Consider the following 21,488-nt stretch of genomic DNA (forward strand, 5'->3'; position numbering starts at 1 on the left):
GGGTGGCTCAGTTGGTTATACAGATGTCTGCTTCAGTTCAGGTCCTGATCCCAGGGTCCTGGGATGGAGCCACATGTCAGGCTCTCTGCTCAGCAGGGAGCCTGCTTCTCCCTCTCCCTGCTGTTCCCCCTGCTTGTACTTTCTCTCTCCATCAAATAAAATCTTTAAAAAAAATAAAAAATTTAAAAGACAAATGTAGTAGATAATGGTTGTTCACCTTCTTCCCTAATCTGAATCCTGATTTAAAAAATTACCCATGCTGTCCCCACATACCCCATGTGCCTCAGAGGAAGAACATTCTAATCTCCTAGAGAACCAGCTGGACTAAGGGTTATTCCATATCCTTTCCCAGTGACTGGGTCAGGGATGGATAGGTCTAAGCTACTTTAAACCAATGAGACCCAAGGATTTGGTGGCAAATCCTGGGAAAGCTTTTGCATATTAAGGGAAGGCCCTTGGACTCCTGCACTGCATGTAAATGAAGACGCACGTGGCTCAAACTGCTATTGGCAATCATCCCATGGCCACAAGGGTAGCCAGCCTTAGGATGATGCCAATGCTGCAGCTGAAAATGGGAGAAAAAAAACTAGGGGCTCTTGGTGATACCACTAAATCACTGGATCAGAAATACTAAAGCCCCATTCTATTAGCAGACTTCATGTATAATGATTCAATACATTTTATTAAGTCATTTTCAGTTGGATTTTCAGTTATTTGCATCTGAAAGCTAGAGTGGTCCCACCAAGGATAGCAGTCTTTGAACCATAACAATCTGTATTAAATAGAAACCACATAAACACCAATTCATATTTATTTAATCTACAAATCTCAGGCTTTTCCTTCCTATTGTAACAAGGAATGAATCTTCTAAAAAATAATTTATATGTGGTAATATTTTTCCAGTATTTGAGCTGAACTGTATTTAAAAGTTTATATTCATTGCATTCACTTTACTATTTACTCCAAGTTTTTGCTATAGGCTTTATCTTGAATGTGTAAGACCATTCGCCGTGCATAGAAGTCCCTGTATTCCTCTGGTAATTCAGCCAGTGTTTTTAAAGCTCTGTCCAAAATTTGTGCAGCTCTTGATGCTGCCGTAGGATCTTTGTTTCCATAGGTATCTGTTTTATCATAGCATTCAGATGGAAGGTGCTTCCAAAAGATATTCACTCCCACTCCAAACTCTTCAGAAATCACGTTATGGAACCATAAAGCTGGAGAAAGTTTAAAGAAAAAAAAAAGTTAAAAATAAAACCTAGAGTAAAAAAAAAAAAAAACCAAAATGTCAGCGAAATATCACAAATTGCATATAGCCAATGCAAAATTCTTGTAACTAGATCCCTTCGTTAGCACACTCCCAGCTTTTAACAGAATCATTTTAACTTTTATGAATTGCCAACCAATTTAAAGTGTCAATAACATAACCCTACTTTTAAAACCTTTGGAAACAGCACTTTTTCCTTTTAACTTGAAAGACATAATAAAGTTATATTTGTTTTGTAGTTCTGTAATTTGGGGCTATGTTTTGTGTTACTTGTTTACACTTCCTGAGTCATACAACCACATTAAAAGTGTTTACTTTTTGTACACAGAACATTTCAATTATTTGAAGAGTATCTTTGACCTTTTCTGCTTCCGCACAATACTTTTGTTCTCGGATGTCCCACTCAAGCTGCATTTGGTTTTCTAACTTGCTTAATTTTACACTCATTGTAGCCTCCTTAGTTTTATACTTCTACTTGGAATGCAATTATGAATGTCATATTTCTTTCGACTCCTGTACAGTAAGTATATAAAACTAAAGCAAATATTTTGGTGGTGGAGAAGATGAATAAACTACCATACGATATAGCTAATTAATTTTTCACTTCCTCTAGAACGTTTGTTTCTTTGTTTTCAATTGAGTTGAAATGTTTTCAGACTATAGGTGCTATAGGAATATGAAAGCAACATCACAATATAACCAAGACGAAATACTAGGAATGTAAATGGGGCACCTGAGTGGCTAGTCGGTTAAGCATCTGATCTGCCTTCTGCTCAAGTCATAATCTCAGGGTCCTGGGATGGAGCCCTGAGTGGGACTCCCTGCTCAGTGCGGAGTCTGCTTCTCCTTCTCCCTCTGCCCCCAAGCCCCAGTACTCTCTCTCAAATAAATAAATAAAATCTTTTTTTTTTTAAGATTTTATTTATTTATTTGACAGAGAGAGAGCACAAGTAGACAGAGAGGCAGGCAGAGAGAGAGAGGGAAGCAGGCTCCCTGCTGAGCAGAGAGCCCGATGCGGGACTCGATCCCAGGACCGTGAGACCATGACCTGAGCCAAAGGCAGCGGCTTAACCCACTGAGCCACCCAGGCGCCCCCTTTTTTTTTTTTTAAGATTTTATTTATTTATTTGACAGACAGAGATCACAAGTAGGCAGAGAGGCAGGCAGAGAGAGGAAGGGAAGCAGGCTCCCTGCTGAGCAGAGAGCCTGATGAGGGGCTCGATCCCAGGACCCTGAGATCATGACCTGAGCTGAAGGCAGAGGCTTTAACCCACTGAGCCACCCAGGCGCCCCAATAAATAAAATCTTAAAAAAAAAATACTAGTCACGTCAAAAAATGTTTAATCTTATGAATGGGAGAAAGTAAGATTTACAAGATGCTAAATTTTAGAAACAAACTCATTCTAAGAGTGCTCTAAGAAAAACAAAAGCTTAAAATATTTTGATTTGCAAAACTAGTTTCAAACATGGATTTAATCTTAACTATTCTCTTTCAGAATCTTTTTCCTCATTCAGTGTAACAGGAAAAAAGCTAACCATTCTGTTAAATTTAAATGCAAAGATGGGGGTTTTGCTTTTATTTCAAAATATATGCAAATGTTAAGTATTTCTGGCTTTTTTTTTAAGTTTTATACAGAATAAGAGAAACTGCATAGCTCTTAACCATTCTCTGAAGATACGAAACCAAAAAATTTAAGAAATACTAATGGATTTAAAGACTAGTGTGTTGACTGTTTGTAAAAAACATCAGAATAAGAAATTAATGTATCGAATTTTTATAGACAATCAATTATGTTAAAGACATTGTATCAGGCCCCTTGGAGAATACAAAGATTGCTAAAATATAGTTCCTTATCCTCAAGTAATTTATCATATAGCCCCAAATGGGATCATATTTTTATTAATACTTTTTTTCTTAATTCTGTCACTGAAAAAGAGGTATTTTTCCCCTAAATTTTATTTATTCATTTGAAAGAGAGAGCGAGCACAAACAAAGGGGCAGAGGGAGAGGGCGGAGAGGCAGACTCCCCGCTGAGCTGGAAGCCAGGCATGGGGCTCCATCCCAGGACTCTTAAGATCATGACCTGAGCTGAAGGCAGACGCTTATTTCATCTGAGCCACCCAAGTGAGGTATTAATGATTAAAAATGTATTAACTTGGGGAGCCTGGTGGCTCAGTGGGTTAAAGCCTCTGCCTTCAGCTCAGGTCACGATCCCGGAATCCTGGGATTGAGTCCCCTATCGGGCTCTCTGCTCAGCAGGGAGCCTGCTTCCTCCTATCTACCTGCCTCTCTGCCTACTTGTGATCTGTCTGTCAAATAAATAAATAAAATCTTTAAAATAAAAAAATAAAAAAAAATGTTTAAAAATGTATTAACTTAAATGTGAGAAATGTGACTATACAAACAGAATTTGTTAACACATTCCTTTAATCTTAATTATGGTTTTTATAATCTTAAGGTATTCACTTTTGAATAATTATAGATGTTCATTACATCACTAATTACTAAAAACGAAAACCTATTTATTGTACAAAGAAATTAAGTGATACTAATTCAGACCCTAGAAAATAATGCACACATAAGACATCATAGGTGTTTGGATTATAACAATTTGATATTTAATAAAATCTCTAATCTGTTTTGGCTTTGAAATACATTTACCATTTCTTGGCAAATACTTAAGTGACTTAGTTCTAAATATGCAATTTTTTTTTTTTTAAGATTTACTTATTTATTTTAGAGAGACAGAGAGAGGGAGGGGAAAGTCTTAAGGAGGCTCTGTGCTGAGTGCAGAGCCCAATGTGAGGCTTAATCTCACAAACCTGAGATCAGGACCTGAGCCAAACAAGAGTCGGATGCTTAGTCCACTGTGCAACCCAGGCATCCCAATATGCAAATATTTTAGAAATGATTAAAAAGAACAACAAGGTGTAATTTTTTCCCAGTTATAAAATAACTTGTTTGATGTCATTTAACAACATAACTTAAGAGTGTAATGTTATATTATAGATTGCCTTTGAAAAGCAAGATTGTAAATTTTATAAGAATTTGCTTAAGCAGGGCGCCTGGGTGGCTCAGTGGGTTAAGCCTCTGCCTTTGGCTCAGGTCATGATCTCAGGTCCTGGGACTGAGCCCAGCATCGGGCTCTCTGTTCGGTGGGGAGCCTACTTTCCCCTGCCCCCGCCTGCCTCTGTGCCTGCTTGTGATCTCTGTCTGTCAAATAAATAAATAAAATCTTAAAAAAAAAAAAAAAAAATTTGCTCAAGCATACTTTAAACACACATACACAGCTGTATATAAAAACCAACTTGTATAGGACAGAATACATGTAACATACATTTTTGTACTCAAAAAGTCATGTAACGGATGAGTGACAGAGCACAGATTTTATAAAAAGGAAATGAATGAGGTCTAGAAATCTTACCAGGAATGAATAATACATCTCCAGCTTTCAGGGAACATTCATACCTTCTAGCCTTGGAAAACAGTGGATATTTAGTTAAGTCTGGGTTATCTATATCCAGCACTTCTGATTTAGTACCTTAAAAGTTCCAAAAAAGAATAATATAGAGTAAGCAAAGTTAGCATTTCTTAAAAGGTAACCACAAATATAGACTTGAAAATGTATTCTTTTCTGTACAATGATTTATTGTATCCACAATGTGAGAACAGTTACTATTCTCCTGAAACCTAAGATGATTTTCAATGATCCATCCTTTATGACTACTGACATTCATGTACTATAATTAAGAACACCTGAAAATTTCATTGTTCATATAGCCTATCATTACATATGCACACGTGGAGAACACAAATACTTCTTAATTAGAAAGAAGCCCTTAGACGTTTTTCTATGAAAATAAAGAAGTTTTCCAAAAGGTGTAACTGAACAGACTAGACTTTAGAAATATAAACTTAAAAGAAAAGTACCTGATAAATATAAATACTGGGCATCTCGAGGACTGAAGAGCACAACACGCTTTTTCCCTGTCACTTGTATTAAGAAGTTATCCATGACCTGAAGGACAATAAGAACTTATGGATAAGCAATATCTAAAATTTAAATAAACAGAACCAATGGTATATTCCAAACAGTTAAATGTAAATCCTAAAGACTTGACTCACATTATCTAAAACACTTTTAGTAATGTTCTAACAATGCAAACATTTGTACTGTAAATACAGCTGTACCTTTATTAAAGGTGTTCCTGGGGCGCCTGGGTGGCTCAGTGGGTTAAAGCCTCTGCCTTTCACTCAGGTCATGATCCCAGGGTCCTGGGATCGAGCCCCGCATCGGGCTCTCTGCTTGGCAGGGAGCCTGCTTCCTCCTCCTCTCTCTGCCTGCCTCTCTCCCCACTTGTGATCTCTATCTGTCAAATAAATAAATAAAATCTTTAAAAAAAAAAAAAAAGGTGTTCCTGCAGCACCGCCTTAAAATGGAAAAGCCTGGCAAGCCATCAGGAAATCTGAGCACTATTTGCCCCTGCCCCACCATTCTGACAGGGAGGGCTCTCCTCGGTTAGTTCTTACTTATCTCTCAAGGAATGCTATATAGCCAACATCAGGCAACAGATTGAAAGCACTTGGGAAATAACTACCTTTTGCCAAGGTAGTTAGACCTTGGGAAAACCACACAAAGTAACTGCTGTAATCAACCATTAATTAAGACTTTTTAAAAATATATGGGCAACCATAATTTATTTGCGGGCATCTTCATTTCTAAATTATTTCTATAGGATTATAACCTAGCAAATTTTCTTGATGTACTTATTAATGGAGTAATCTTAACTATTTCTGCACACATAAGGGTGCTTTGTGGAAAATGTTAAAAGGCAGAGATTTGTAATTCTTAGCCAAGGAATTAAAATATATACTAATAAGCAAAATATATTCATAATTATATATCACTTCTACCTAAGCACTTTTCATTACTAACCTTTTTCTTATGTAAACCTTAACTACATAATAAGCATGCCTTTGACTTATTTTTAATGTAAGAAAAGCTGTATAGAATTCTATTATAAATCTAGATAAAAGTGATACTAGTTAAAACTTAAGTCACACAATACAATTAAAAATCTATTTAAGTTACCACATTATTTTTTCACTATATCATTTATGCAAACCTTTAAAAAATAAGCTAAGAATTTATCTCATTTAATAGTTATGATGTTAAAATCCTCCCAAGAGGCCCTCTGCTGAATTATAACATAAAACTTAATATAGCTTGATTTAGAGTTTTTTAAAAAAAATTATCTTCAGAAACCTATTAGGTATTGTTTTATTGCTTTAGCTTCCTATATTTCTCTACCCAATACCAAACCATACACATTATACTTTTAATGTGTTTAAAATATTTATATGCATATATTTAAGCAAGTAAAATTATAATACCATAAAGTAAATGATCAAGGACAATATTCTATACATCTTGCTGCTCAACAAATACAGTGGACATTTCACATTCTCAAGGGATGTATAACCTAAGGCCTTCAGAGATCCCCAGATTCTTATACCTGGAAATGGCTTTCCACAAACTTCTGCCTTTCTCTTCAATAATAGTTCCATCGAGTTACGTGTGTCATTTCCACATCCTCATTGTTACAACCTTAGTGCTTTTTCTACTTGTACAACTTTCCCCCTCATCTGATGGCCATTTTTCACATACTCAAAATCCACTTCATAAAACTTAACACACACAAAATATAACAAATCAAGAACATTACCACAGAGCAATGCAAATGTGAGACACTAACTAGGCTACGGCATTAAATAATTTATCCCATATCACCAAACTGCAGAGCACCCGTTTTCAAATCTCATATTTCAGCAAATTATGTCTCCAAGATCTTTAGGGTAGTCTACAGAAAGTTGAAACTGTAAATGTTATGTCTCTAAAGGCTAAATTATCTACTGTAGCTTCAGATTTCTCATTTACGTAGCATACATCATAGTGGGTCCAAAGTTGTAATCCTGGTGAGCTAATTCGAAAAACACTGGAGAAGAACTGCTCTTCCTTGAAAAATTTTGGAAACTTTATATCTCCTTCCAGTAAAGGAAACTGCTTCCTGATATCTGCAACATCCTGCATGGAGAGAAACATGGTAAGAATTTTAATAATAAATGCAATATTTTGTATAATACTTGTTTTACCTCAGGCTACCATCAGATCCCCTGGTATTAAGGAGGAATGGGGTAAAACTCTGTTCACTGCTGTAAATACTAGTAAGGGACCACAGTCAACACATGAGCTTTCTTTTTCTTTTTAAAGATTTTATTTATTTATTTGACAGAGATCACAAGTGGCAGAGAGGCAGGCAGAGGGAGAGAGGGGAGGAAGCAGGCTCCCTGCCGAGCAGAGGCAGGGATCATGACCTGAGCTGAAGGCAGAGGCTTAACCCACTGAGCTACCTAGGCGCCCAACACATGAACTTTCAAATGAAGGAATAACAGACCATGTAGCAGACTGCAGACTCAATGCCATTAGGATGGTAAAGCTTAACCTGCTTCGTTAGTAGTTTCTTCCTATTTAGACGACAATCATATACTTGCCATGTACTCCAATAATGATTTAAAATTTAGCAGTCAACCACTGGAACGTTATCAACTATGTAAAACTTGTAGGTTTTACTAAGGGAAGAGGCTAAAAGAAGTTAAAGAACTAAATGGAAACAGAAAAAGGTAAAAACAGAATCTTACTTTATCATTTTAGGGACCATTCCCTAACACTGCACCATATTAATTTGACTCTGAATACATGTCAAAGCTTGTATTATTCAGTGAATTATTCAGTACGTTAATAATTAATTTAGATTACATTTTATTAGCTAAATGGTGATCTGTAAAATATAGTAGAAAGGATGTTTTAATTGTGTTGAGACTAGAGGAGATGACTTTAAATACTAAGATACTATGGTCCTACTTAAAAACTAATCAACTTTTAATAATTTTACTTCTTTTCTTCTTTTAAAGATTCATTTATTTATTTTAGAGAGAGAGAGAGAGAGCAAGAGCACATGCATGCAAGCAGGGGAGGGGCAGAGGAAGGGCAGAGAGAGAGAGTGAAAATCCTCAAGCAGACTCAATGCTGAGTGCACAGCCTAACTCAGGGCTTGATCCCAGGACCGTGAGATCATAACCTGAGCCAAAATCAAGAGTTGGCCACTCAGCTGACTGAGCTACCCAGACACCCCCTAATAATTTTACTTCTTATTCGGGGGCAGAAATCATTGAGAAAAGAACGGGAAAAAGAAGAAACAGGTCATATGTCAGGCAATAAGTATAAAAACCGCAGTGCCAGTTTAAATATACACATCCATTAGGTGTTAAGCCTTTGTTTTACATTCACAATTCTTACCTTTCTAGGGTCTTCCCCAAGCGACCGTAAGTAGTACTTCTCATCCTTAAACATCCCAAAGAAAAGTAACATAAATATTCACGTAAAAATAATAGAAAGTAAAGATGGAAGGAAATGAGTTTTAAAATCTAACCCAGTTGTTTCTGAAACACTTCTGTCTTCTTACCCTTTCTACTAATGCTCTCTGGTGGCCATATGAAGAAATGTCTTTATAGGCTGTGTGTAATAATGACTGGATCCACAAGATATTACATAAATATGAAAAGCAACACAATGCTTAATTTAGACTTTAAATTATTAAGACTCTTAACAGTAAGACTTAAAAGAATTCTCATTTGTAAAACATACATGATCTCAAGGTATTGTTGAGGCCAATAACAAACGTGTTAATATAATGCAAATGTAGAGCAGACGATAAATAGGATAATTATTCTTTCAGTAATACATTTTTTAAAAATCTGGAGCGTTGCATTTTATCAGGTTAAAATTCTGATTTTATATACCACGGACATATAAATTCTCCAGGCAAATCCTTTACAGTCAGCTCATGTACGAATTAGAAATATGTCATTTCGGGGCGCCTGGGTGGCTCAGCGGGTTAAAGCCTCTGCCTTCAGCTCGGGTCGTGATCCCGGGGTCCTGGGATCGAGCCCCGCATCGGGCTCTCTGCTTGGCTGGGAGCCTGCTTCCTCCTCTCTCTCTCTCTGCCTGCCTCTCTGCCTACTTGTAATCTCTATCTGTCAAATAAATAAATCTTTAAAAAAAAAAAAAAAAAAAAGAAATATGTCATTTCAAAAAAAAAAGTCATTTCGGAGTAGTACATTTATGCTGATACGTAAAAAAACTGCCCACTGACCTTCACTGAGTAGCTATAAGAGGGAACCGTTTGAATTATAAAACACTACTGTTGTTTGCATTTCCTCTAAGGAGTGAGAGAACTGAGATACTGGGTCAAGCACAAGGGCAATCCAACTCAAGAATTCTGCCTCTTTGATACCTGCACTGACCGCTGTAACACGACGTTCAAAAATCCCTGTTATTTACCTTAACAACATATTATAAATCTAGGACCAAAAATTTAACTCTATTCTCAGATCCAGTGGTTTTATATTTTTAAGCAGTACCAAATAATTTCTATAAATTCATTATTGGCTAAATAGGTTTCAAAGTATGTTCTTCAAAATTCTAAAAGTTTTCTACCAGTTCTAATGTATCAGGATTGGGGGGAAAAAAAAACAGCAAAAAAACCCAACTCATCGGGCAGACACAGAGGTGCACTGCTCAGAACCCCTTCAAGAAAGAATTCATCGGTAGTTGCAAAGAGTGTGATTATCTTATGGCCTCCAGCTATTAATTCTTTCAGGTCCCCCTCAGCCTTTCAAGGTCAGGCTCTTCTTGGGGTAGCCGCAACCGATGACTGAGCAAGACATGAAAGGCTTAGACACTGCCAACCACACGAGACTCCTCTAACAGGCAGTCTTTGCTTAGGAGTTCCAACGTGAGCTGGCAGAGCCCATTAGATCTATGTCACTGTCTGAGAGCTTCCCCCTACCCAATCCCCCTCTTTCCTTTCAGAGGTATTATTCTCCAACAAACCTATCGGCAGTCCTAATTCCATCTTAACACCTGCTTCCTGGAAGACTGAACTGACAGTCTATGTTCATCTTATTGACATACTTCCATCATTTTAAGATGTGAATATACCTGTACAGTCAGTTGCCCTTTGGAACGTTCCTGTCCAAGGGTAATGTAATGAGCAGCACAGATTTAAATAGCCATGAAATGTCAAGCGAAGTAAAAGAAACAGAGACAAGATAAAGGATTTATGTCTAAAGATTATGGAAAGTATATAAAAGAATATACACTGTTGAGTTCAGGTATCTGACTAACTGATTCCATTAACACTATGAGTTAATGGAATCAGTTTCAGGAGACAATCTAATCATACCACAGAATCACATCTTCGTGGTCATCTAGTGTAACCACTACCTGCTGAGACAACTGTGAGCAGGCACCACCTGTCACTACCAAACTGGCCACCAGCCCAACTGGCTCGAATGCAGACAACAGCTTTATTCAAAGCTTAAAAAGCAGTTCATTTTTAAAATGTGATTTTGAGATAAAAGTGAATTTTTAAAAAATACATATATAAGCCTCAAATGTTTTATCTCAAGCTATTTAAATTGAATTCTTTAAAACTGGATTATAATGTAAATAAGTAGAATTCTTCTGCATTTAATCCTGAACAAATACAGCAAATATAACAGAAGTCACATTGATAATAATAATAATAAAATATAAAAGTAGTCTAACGGTCAATAAGATATGAAAATAAAGTTCTCCTTTGGCATTTGAACTTCGCACATCAGACCAAAGCATTTTCTCTTTCTTTTTTTTTTTACAGTGAGAGTGCACAAGCAGGGGGAGCAACAGGCAGAGGCAGAAGGAGAAGCAGGCTCCTTGCTGAGTAGGGAGCTCAATGCAAGGCTCAATCCCAGGACCCCAGGATCGTGATCTGAGCCCAAGGCAGCCGCTTAACTGACTGAGCCACCCAGGCACCTCAGAACAAAGCATATTCAAAGAAAATATGATTAATCGCTAACATTTAGGGAGTAGTTTCTACATGTCAGGCATTGTGCTAAGTATTCTACAGATTTTATTTAGTTAACTGTCACAGAAACCTTATTAAATAGGTACTTTAACTGTTCCCATTTTATAGGTGAGTATACTGAGGCACAGAAAAATAATTTGGCCAAGGTTTGAGATCGAATAAATAGCAAGACTAGATCTACTGGCATATACAGTTAAACCTTAAAAATAGCTCTCAGAAAAGTCCACAGCTCTTGTATAAGAGCTGTAACATTCTTGTATAAGAAAATCCACCTAACATATACACATTAATGTTTTCTAAAGAAAATAGGTTCAAATCAGTTACCTCTGAAATAAAGAATTCTTCATGCTTTTCTTCAGCTGCCCTCTGAACCAACTTATCAAAAGGTAAAGTCCTGAAATAAAGACAAAAAAGCCTTGGACTCAATAAATCAACGAGTAAATACCCTTATCACTATACATCTAGGCCTGTTGCAGTTGTATATGCTCTGCTGTTTTATAATAGCCATAATTTTATCATAACCTATTATGTGGAATTCTAAATTGTCAAAATTCATTTATCATTTAGCAGCATGCCTATTTGACCTAATTGTCTAAAATTACAGTTTCAAAAATTAAGGACTTTTAAATCTTTGGGACAGATGAGTCCTTCTTATGTCAACACAATCCAATCCAATCAAAATATTTCTGTGGTATCCAGTTACCGCTGGAAATACACAAACTTTCAAATGTGCTACGTCAAGTGTCATGGCAAAACAAGTCTTATGACTGTGGAATGGGACAAACTACAAAGTGCCCATTTGGAAGAGGCCCCAGGCAAATGGTCCAGTAAGATCAAGTCCTCACTCTCTCACTGATCTTCCTGCCTTTTGGCACTACCACTGTAGCGGTAACTACACTGTTCCGTTTCACTGTAGTGAAACAGAAGCCCACAGCACTGCTCTCACTCTCCTTCACCACTCTGTCATCTGAAGTCTTCTGAGGAATACCTCAAGGAGAATTCAGGGAAGTGACCAAGTTTTATTCTTCTTCATTATTTCTGTTCAAATGGCTATCTCCTTCCCTTGTGGTAAACAGGGCAGAACATCACAGAAGCAGTTCGTTTCCTTTTATGTCACTCTTGAGCCCGGAGGGCTACCATTTCTCTGGGTCCTGTCCTGTCTCTTTACCACCCTAGAAGCAAAAGTACTGACCCTGACCTGAAGTTGGTAACAGTAACACCAACACAATGACGTCCTAAAAAGCATCTGGGTCAAAAGCCTCCCCCCTAACCCTCACTGCACTCCAGCCTCCAAACCTCTGATTAAGAGCAGAAGTCTTTTCTCTTTTTTTTCTTTTAGTCTTTTCACTCTTACCACCAAATATCTTTCCATTTGAACTCTGTACTGAGGAAGTGGGGAGAAAGGGTTAACAAAAACCCTTTTTCCTCTGTAAGAAGATGACCTTGGGGTTACCTTTTCCTAGCAATGCTTTTGTAGAAACCTGATGGGTTAAGATAAATGTAGAATGTCACCTGTGATATCAGTTAACATTGTTTGTTGTAAAAAATGACCCTGATAGGGGCACCTGGGTGGCTCAGTGGGTTAAGCCTCTGCCTTCGGCTCAGGTCATGATCTCAGGGTCCTGGGATCGAGCCCCACATCGGGCTCTCTGCTCAGCAGCGAGCCTGCTTCCCTTCCTCTCTCTCTGCCTACTTGTGATCTCTGTCTGTCAAATAAATAAATAAATAATCTTAAAAAAAAAAAATGACCCTAATTGATGAACTATGTCTGAACTGAAAGGCTGATGAGTGGATTATAAATATTTGTTAAGAAGCAAAAGATATGGCTTCACTGTGTGGTGTAACTCTTGTCATTGAGTTTCTCCCTTGGAGGAACCTAGAAGCTAAATTTCATGGGCCATTTCATGTCATTGGTTTCTATGGATTATGTGGCTTAATTTAGCCAAGGTGTTTCTGTACCCATCTTTACAGTCTTGTTCCCTTGTAATTACGCTGTCACTTGGTGAACCAAAAAATGGCTCCTGGATCAGTGTAAGGACTCCCACTGATACTATACTGCTAGAAAGTGGATTCCTGTGTAAAGCTAAGTGAATCTGATGCCAGATTATGGACTAGTGGGTCCCGTGGGTGTGAATGTCAATCTGAACGTGAGGACATGGCTGATGATTATGTGTAAGAGTGAGCACTGCAGGAGAGAAGGAAGGAGTCTGCCACCTGAAGACCAATTTGCTGCCACAGTTTCTAGTTAATTTTATCAACAAATTTACTTGGCATCCTTCTATGCAATGTTTCCCATCTCTTACCTCGTCACAAACCCTTCATTCCCACTAAAGCAACTCTGAAGAGTTTGAGGAAAATATGAAAGCCTCTCGGGTCCAGAGCTATCCCTTATTTGGTACAGTTGCCTTGGCTTATCTTTGTCCTAGATACTACTTGAAAACTCTGAAGCGTTTCAAGACCTTTCTAAGAACAGGGCAGACAGAGTAATTCAACCCAGAGAAGCAGACCTTGAGTGCTCTCAGCAGTTTCTTCCCTTGGGTAATGGCGCCTGTCAGAGCTGTAGAAGCAAAGCTAAGAGACGAGGAAATGAGGTAGGAATTAGGAATTCCTTAGACTCAAGGATTTAATCTATCCCATGCATGTTTCCAAAAGAAGGACATTTGCCATTTAAGTTCCATCTGTCTGGACTGGTTAAGATCATGGGTTCTGTGGAGTCAGGCAAATCTGGGTACAAATTTGGTTCCATTATTTCAAGCTATATGGTCTTGGGTACGTTACTTAATGTTTTTAAACCTCCATTTTCTCAATTGTATAATTACTGAAAACTAAACAAACAAACAAAAAACTACCTCACAGACTTTCTAAATTAAATGACTAATATATGATCTAGGATGCATGGCACAGTACTTGATATATAGTAAGCGCTCAGTAAAGGACAAATGGTGGCATTACCAACAATGGTAATGTACCCTTCCGCAGGACAAAAGCAGTTACCAACATTAAGAAAAAAAAATCTCCACTGTCCTGTTTACCATTTGCAAAAGGCTGCTTTGCAAAATCAAGATCAGGATTAATAAAAGTATAATAAATAATAAGAGCAGGATGATGAAAGGGACTGGATGATGTGACAGACAGAAGCAATTAAAGCTCTAAGAGTCAAACTGATTTATTCTTTAAATCCATGACCATAAGAATACCAACAGTATTCTTTTACCACACAATACTCCTCTCACTCATAGTACCCCGATTCTGAGAGCCACCAAGAAGAAAGAAGTAAAAGCTAAAACCTGGAAATGTATTGCTCTTCAAATATTTAAGCAAGCAGAAATGCATCCTGGAACAGAAGTGATAACAATGATTTATGTGCGTAGGATTCCTTCCCTCTAGACTCTTTCTGACCTAGATGCCTCCCTTCTTTCCTACTCCCTGGTAACTGCCAACAATGACTAAATCTATTTTTTTCTTGCACTAAGAAAATAATCTTGCAACTCTTCAGTAGCTCCAGTGAAAGGCTTAAAGAAAGCTGGGATAGGAACTATTACATAATGTATGTGATTCAAAAACAAGTTTTGAAAAGTTTATGGAACATGACAAAACAGCAAAGCAATTCAAGATGAAGTTTCAATACCCACTTGTTATGGCTTTGGACTCTCTGGAAAATAAACATCATTAACTGCTGGCTTAAAAATGTTCACCATTCCAGCACTTTCTTCCACCTTTTTGATTTAATAAAAAATGAAAAGTTCTTACACTTAGAAAAACTTACGGCAATTAAATTCAATTCACGGCCTATTAAAAACCAAAACTATAATGGTGAATATTCAAAGGATCAAAAACTAAGAAATGCTTTGGCAAGCTGCTATATGAGCCTGGAAAACTCTAATGAGAAAGGAATGGCTCTGGACATTAGAAGCTCTGTTTAACTCATCTCTAAACTCTGGAACGAACAGTGAGAACCACCTTTCTTTAAAAATCACTCTTTTGTGAACTACATGGTTTCTCAATAGACTGAATTTGCTGGAAACTGCACATGCTCAGAATATAATTTGTTTTTTAGCATTTTTAATGAAACATGGGAATAAGTAATGTATTTATAAGATTACAACATTTAAAACTTTCAAGTTTGGACATTCAGCAGTGTTTAACCATCTTTTTTACTTTTAAGACATCCCAAAGCATAAAATGACAACCACAAGGGAAATTAAAAGTATTAAAGGTTATGTTGTCCAAAGAGAAAATTTAGTGTGATTTTTTTTTTTTTTTAAAGCTTCCAAGTTGATGAAAAACTGTATCAAACATAGCAACTACCTGTCCTTTATTTCTGAAGAGGGCAGAAAAAGAAAACATGGCTTATGTATCTGTCACAATTATGAATTAGAAAATCTACTAAAAATAAGAGCATTAAAAATCAGAATAGGTTATGAGGGAAAACTTTAGAGTTCATTACTCTGTAACAATACTAACGAGGTAGGATCTATTAATTAAAGTTGCACGAGTGAGGATAGCACACCCAATGTTAGAGGCACTCTAACTCCAGTTACAGAAATCCAGTTCCTTCCATAGCTCCAAAGCTTTCAGCCATATACCCTATTTGAAAAAAATGGTCTTTGAAAATGTTCTTATTTAACTCTGTAAAGTCAGAATTCATGTCTTTTAAAAGCTATTCTTTAAAAATTACAAAGCTATTCTCTGACGATATCAAAGTAGCCAAAAGGTGAAATGCCATATAGTCTTTATAACACAAAAATATCTGCAAGGTTCAAAATAAAAGTTACTTGTAGTCCCAGAGTAAACCTCAGAAGAAAATACCTATACACAAAGTTCTTACTAATGAAGTCCATCTGGGCAACCGCAGCGACATGAATCTTTACTTCTTTTCTCCCTCCAACTTGGCTCAGGTAATCCACTGTCCATTTGCTTGTACAAGCCCCCAAGTCAATTCCTTCCAACACCAGGGGTTTTCTCTGTAAGAGAGGAACAGCACACAAAAAATTAGGGAAAATAAACAATATATCGGGAATTATATTTGGCCATAGAAAGACAAAAAACAATTTAGAAATGATCCTAAGATGCTCAAATTCACACCTTTTTTTTTTTTTTTTAAAGATTTTATTTATTTATTTGACAGATAGAGATCACAAGTAGGGAGAGAGGCAGGCAGAGAGAGAGAAAGGAGGAAGCAGGCTCCCTGCCAAGCAGAGAGCCCGATGCGGGGCTCGATCCCAGGACCCTGGGATCATGACCTGAGCGAAAGGCAGAGGCTTTAACCCACTGAGCCACCCAGGCGCCCCAAATTCACACCTTTCGACAATGCATGTATAAAGCATAAAGCTATAAAATAGCAATGTAATATACTTAGAATGAAAATTTAACATTAGGAAAACAAACGAAATGCAACAGCAGTACCATCAGTAGCTGAGAACCAGAAATCCGAACATTATTTAAAGCATTTTCAGGGTGGCTGGGTGCCTCAGCTGGTTGAGCATCCGACTAATGGTTTCAGCTCGGGTCATGATCTCATGTATCACGGGACTGAGCCCCACATTTGGGCTCAAGTGCTCAATGGGGAGTCTGCTCAAGATACTCTTTCTCCCTCTGCTCTCCCCACCCTCACCTTACTCTGTCTCTCTCAAATCAATCAACCTTTAAAAAAAAAAAAAAAGGCATTTTCACAAGCATTATTTATGACAAAATATAAATGATTATTAAAATTTGTATTTTATAGTCAAATATTGTTCGTAATTTTTTATTTTGATACTATTTCAAAGTTGTGGAAAGTTGCAAGAACAAAGAACCCCCACATACCCTTTACTCTGGTTCACCAACTGTTAATTTAACATTTGCCCCATTTACTTTATAATTTGCTCTCACTCTCACTATGTGTGCATAGAGAGGAACACAGTATTAAACATAATTAAATTTTTTCTTAACTACTTCTAAGTAAGTTGCAGACATATTCCTTTATCTCCAGAAACTGGAGTGTATTTCCCGAAAACAAAGACGTTTTCTTACATAACCACAGAGTAGTTATCAAAATTACATTTAGTACTGATGTAATACTACGACTTCACAGCCCGTACCCCAATTTTCCTAACTATCCTAATGCTATCCCTTATAGTGTTTTTCCCCCTATTTCTGAGATACCACATTGCATTTAGTTGCCATGTCTCTTAATCTGAACAGTTCCTCAGCCTTATTCTTCCATGATCTTTATGTTTTTGAAAAATATAGGCCAGTTATTCTGTAGGATGCCCTTCCATTTCAGTTTATCTGATGTTTTTTCATGGTTGGATTCAGGTTATGCATTTTTATTTTTATTTATTTATTTTCCCCAAAGATTTTATTTATTTATTTGGCAGAGAGAGAGACAGCGAGAGAGGGAATACAAGCAGGGAGAGTGGGAGAGGGAAAAGCAGGCTTCCTGCCAAGCAGGGAGCCTGATGCGGTGCTCGATCCCACGACCGTGGGATCATGACCTGAGCTGAAGGCAGTTGCTTAAGGACTGAGCCACCCAGGTGCCCCCGGGGAATGCATTTTTAGAAGGAATGTACCAAAGAAGCAATGTTGTGTCCATCTCAGTGTAACACATCAGGCAGCACAAGATATTCTGCCCTATTATTTATGGTGTTAATTTTGATCAAATCGTAATTCATTCCTGAATTAAGTATTGTTATGATGAAGGCAAAAATTATGACTTTTAAAAACTCCATCATCCTCTACATTAATTGGCTAATGTCAAAATGAGCTAATTTATCTCCACCTATTAATTTTATTCACTTGGTTATAATCTACTGATACAATTTTGATGCTCAAATTATCTTTAGCCAGTAGGATCCAAATCAAGCTGGCTCTTGTGATTTTTTACCTGAACACTTCCTTATTTTATAGCAAACCCCCCACCACAATCCAGAATCCTTTTATACTCTTTCATTCCCAGCCCTACAGTCATTTCTTCAAGCAGTTCTGCTTTCTTTTAAAGGGAATGCTACTTAGAAACCATGATCTGGGTGTTAGAGGTGTTCATTGCTATTGAGGTATCATTACTTCCAGGCCTTCTCAGTGGACAGAGCTAGGAAATATTTGTAAGTCTGTATACTCATTCCCCCTTTTCCCAAATATGCGTGCGTGTGCATAAGCACGGCCCCTCACCCCACCTATGTATTTATATGTATCATATAGCTACCGTATCTATTTATCTCTCTCTCCAAGCATACATATATACTACATACACACACACACACACACACACACTCTTAATGGATGTATGAATGAACCATAATACCTCTAATACTGATACCTCAATTCCAATCTTATATCATAAGACTCATCTTCAATTTTTGTTTATATATTTGTAACCCCTGTCTCTTAACAATGAGAAACCTCATCTTTAATTCATCTTTAATTAATTAAATTACATAAATTCACAATAAGTACTTTCACAATTGCTAAGTAGCATCACTATAAAAAGCAAGTCTATTGGGGCGCCTGGGCGGCTCAGTGGATTAAGCCGCTGCCTTCGGCTCAGGTCATGATCTCAGGGTCCTGGGATCGAGCCCCGCATCGGGCTCTCTGCTCCGCAAGGAGCCTGCTTCCTCCTCTCTCTCTGCCTGCCTCTCTGCCTACTTGTGATCTCTCTCTGTGTCAAATAAATAAATAAAATCTTAAAAAAAAAGAAAAAAAAAAGCAAGTCTATTAACTACAGCTCAGTGTTTGTTTAATATGTACTGTGTTCAAAAGTGACTTGGGTTACTTATCTTCCTCCCGAGTTTTGGGTTTTTCAATCATCATTATTGTTGCTAATTTTATTATTACTATTACTTTAGAAGGTAAAACAATGGGATCCCAAAAGTCGAAACTCTACAAAAGGGTCACGACAGCCACATTCTTACACCCCATATTCACTCATCTGCTGTAGATAACCAGTCTCATTTCTGGCTTATCATTCCTGGTTTTTTGTCTTTTTTTCAAAGAGACCAAAAACATATATACTTCTTTGTTTCCCCTTGTTTCACAAAAAGGTGGCATGTTACATATTTTCTTTTGCAATATGATTTTTAATTTAAAAACATATCTTGGAAATCACTGCTATCAGTTCAGCTAATCTCCCTCATTCTTTTTTACAGCTTTGTATACCATGCGTAAATGAGTAATTTAATCAATCACTCTCCTACGCATAGTTTTTTTTTTAGGTTATTTGCTATAATCATCAAAGTTAACTCCTAAAAGGATGGCTGGATCATAAACATATATACAGTTCCATTAGATATACCAAATTCCCCTCCACAAGGGTTGTACCACTTGGCATGAAGTATGAGAGTGCCAGTTCCTTCACAGCCTCACCAAGAGTAGTATTGCTAAAAATCAGCCTTTTGATTTTTTGCCGATAATAGATAAGAAATGGCACATCAATGTGGCCTGAAGTTCTCTTATTAGGAAAGTTGAACATCTTTTCATGCTTATAGGCCATTTGATTTTTTTTTTTTTTTGTCAACTGCTCACATTTTATCAGATTTTTGGCCTTTCACACCCCGCCCTTTATCTTTTAAAAGTTCTTAAATACACGGGCTTTTGTGGCCCTTTTATGAAACACGTTGTCAATATTTTTTCCCAGCTTGTATTTTACGTATTCAAATGTTAATCTTTTACTACATCTGAATTTTCATAGTTAGAAAGCCTTTTCACAGACCTACATTATAGAGGAATTTACCCATGTTTTCTTCTACTACTGTGTAGTTTCATTTTTTTATATGTGTATCTCTGATCCATTTAGAGATTACTCTTGTGTATGGTGTCAGATATAAATCTAATTTTATCATTTTTTAAATGACAATCCAGTTGCCCCAGCATCATTTATTTTAAAATGCCTCTGCTCCAGTGATTCTCAACATCTCACGTTCATCACATACTTCAATATCCATATAAATGGAAATTTATTTCTGGATATATGCAGGTCTCCAGACTTTTGGTTTTATTTTTCTGGTCTATCTACTCATGCACGTATTATCACACTTAAAACATGTTAAAAATATGAAGACTATGTCCCCTCGTAGATTTTCTTTAGTATTTCCAAGTAGAAAGATCTTGTTTTCCCATTTCATTAATTTCTAATTTTACTACATTGTGACAAGAGTGTTGTTTGCAATTTTCCAGTTTATGAAACTCAGTGATGCAACAACAGACCATCCAGCATTAGACCCACAAATAAATGAAGGCTTAGATCCTCTCTGTAGGTTGCCAACTCCTAGAAGAAAAAAACTTCATTCCTGCTTCCTTAATACTGAGAACTGTACTCTTACTTGTAAATATCAGTAAAATTGCGGGGAGAGAGGAGAGTTCAACCATAAGCATACCAACTATATCCTTGTGGATTACTTTTTCTTTAAATTCCTGCTGGGCTATTTAGTCTCAGTTTCTCTCAAGTATGGGTTCCCTTACAAAGCAGTGCAAATAGAAAGACTTCTCTTTAATGCTTTCCCCTTGAGTTTTCTCTTAAAGAACAAAGGTTCGAATTGCACATATAAGAGCTTCCAGTGCCTGAACTAGAATCCAGGTTCGTTAGAATCCAAGACCGGTGGAAGTTTCCCGAGGGATTCCTACTGCTCCCCCTTCGGCTCAGTGCAGTGAAAAATCGCTCTTCTGAATCCAGTAACTCGAAGAGACTAACAGGCACCTTTTGCGCCACCAGCGGGGCGGTGAAACCTCTAAACGTCAGGACACCCGAAACAAGATGGGGTGGGGGTGGGGAAGCTCCCTTCGTTGCCATGGTAACGGAAAGAGCGTCATAGAGTCCCAGAGAAGCCACTCTTCGCGGTGAGCAAGCCGCTTCTCGCACTCAGGTCTCCGCTGTCATCCTGCTCCCCAGAAACGTGGAGCTGTTCTCTCCGGAAAACTCAACAGATGAGCCATTCGACATCCCCCAGGCGCCCCCTCCCCTAGCCACAGAGCCAACCAACATTCCTCAGCCGCCCGCGGCCTCCCCCCCATACCCCGGGTCTCAAGAAACCAATCTGGAGCCGCCCAGCTGGTAGAGAGGGGCTCACCTGTGGGTAGAGGTGCTGCATGAACTGTTCCTGCGAAACGCCCTCAAGCCGAGGCACCGGGACACTCTGCCAGGCCATGGTGGCTCACGCCAGTCCTCTTCCAAGTCCGGGAAACCCTGGCCTGACGCGTCCCTCAGCATACCGTCCGCCCGGAAACCCGAGCCGGGGAGAAAAGGCCCGCGGCAGCGGCGGACGCGCGAGCTCGGCTGGTCGGA

The 21,488-nt window shown here is 37.9% G+C and overlaps 1 protein-coding gene across 2 annotated transcripts; it reads right to left on the reverse strand.

Moving 5' to 3' along the window:
• Positions 1 to 103: 103 nt before the first annotated feature.
• On the reverse strand, positions 104 to 21,460 carry TYW5 (tRNA-yW synthesizing protein 5). Of its 2 annotated transcripts, XM_046019279.1 has the most exons (8): positions 21,274 to 21,460; positions 16,043 to 16,197; positions 11,558 to 11,627; positions 8,623 to 8,667; positions 7,213 to 7,350; positions 5,196 to 5,283; positions 4,690 to 4,806; positions 104 to 1,214 (listed from the first exon to the last, which is right to left on the reverse strand). In XM_046019279.1, exons 1-8 carry the CDS (start codon positions 21,349 to 21,351, stop codon positions 958 to 960), a joined length of 948 nt encoding a protein of 315 aa, XP_045875235.1. In that variant the 5' UTR covers positions 21,352 to 21,460; the 3' UTR covers positions 104 to 957. The 2 variants fall into 2 exon arrangements, with proteins under 2 accessions (XP_045875235.1, XP_045875236.1); XM_046019280.1 differs by lacking the exon at positions 8,623 to 8,667.
• Positions 21,461 to 21,488: the final 28 nt, after the last annotated feature.

The sequence above is a fragment of the Meles meles genome, chromosome 9, assembly GCF_922984935.1.
Source record: "Meles meles chromosome 9, mMelMel3.1 paternal haplotype, whole genome shotgun sequence".
NCBI lineage: Eukaryota > Metazoa > Chordata > Mammalia > Carnivora > Mustelidae > Meles > Meles meles.

Excerpts from the sequence above, each read along its gene's own strand:
- TYW5 (XM_046019279.1), bottom strand. The coding sequence starts at position 21,351 with ATGGCCTGGCAGAGTGTCCCGGTGCCTCGGCTTGAGGGCGTTTCGCAG. Across the intron at positions 7,351-8,622 it reads TTGGGGAAGACCCTAGAAAG|GATGTTGCAGATATCAGGAA; the intron begins GTAAGAATTGTG and ends CTCTCCATGCAG. Across the intron at positions 1,215-4,689 it reads AGATGTATTATTCATTCCTG|CTTTATGGTTCCATAACGTG; the intron begins GTAAGATTTCTA and ends AACTTTCTCCAG.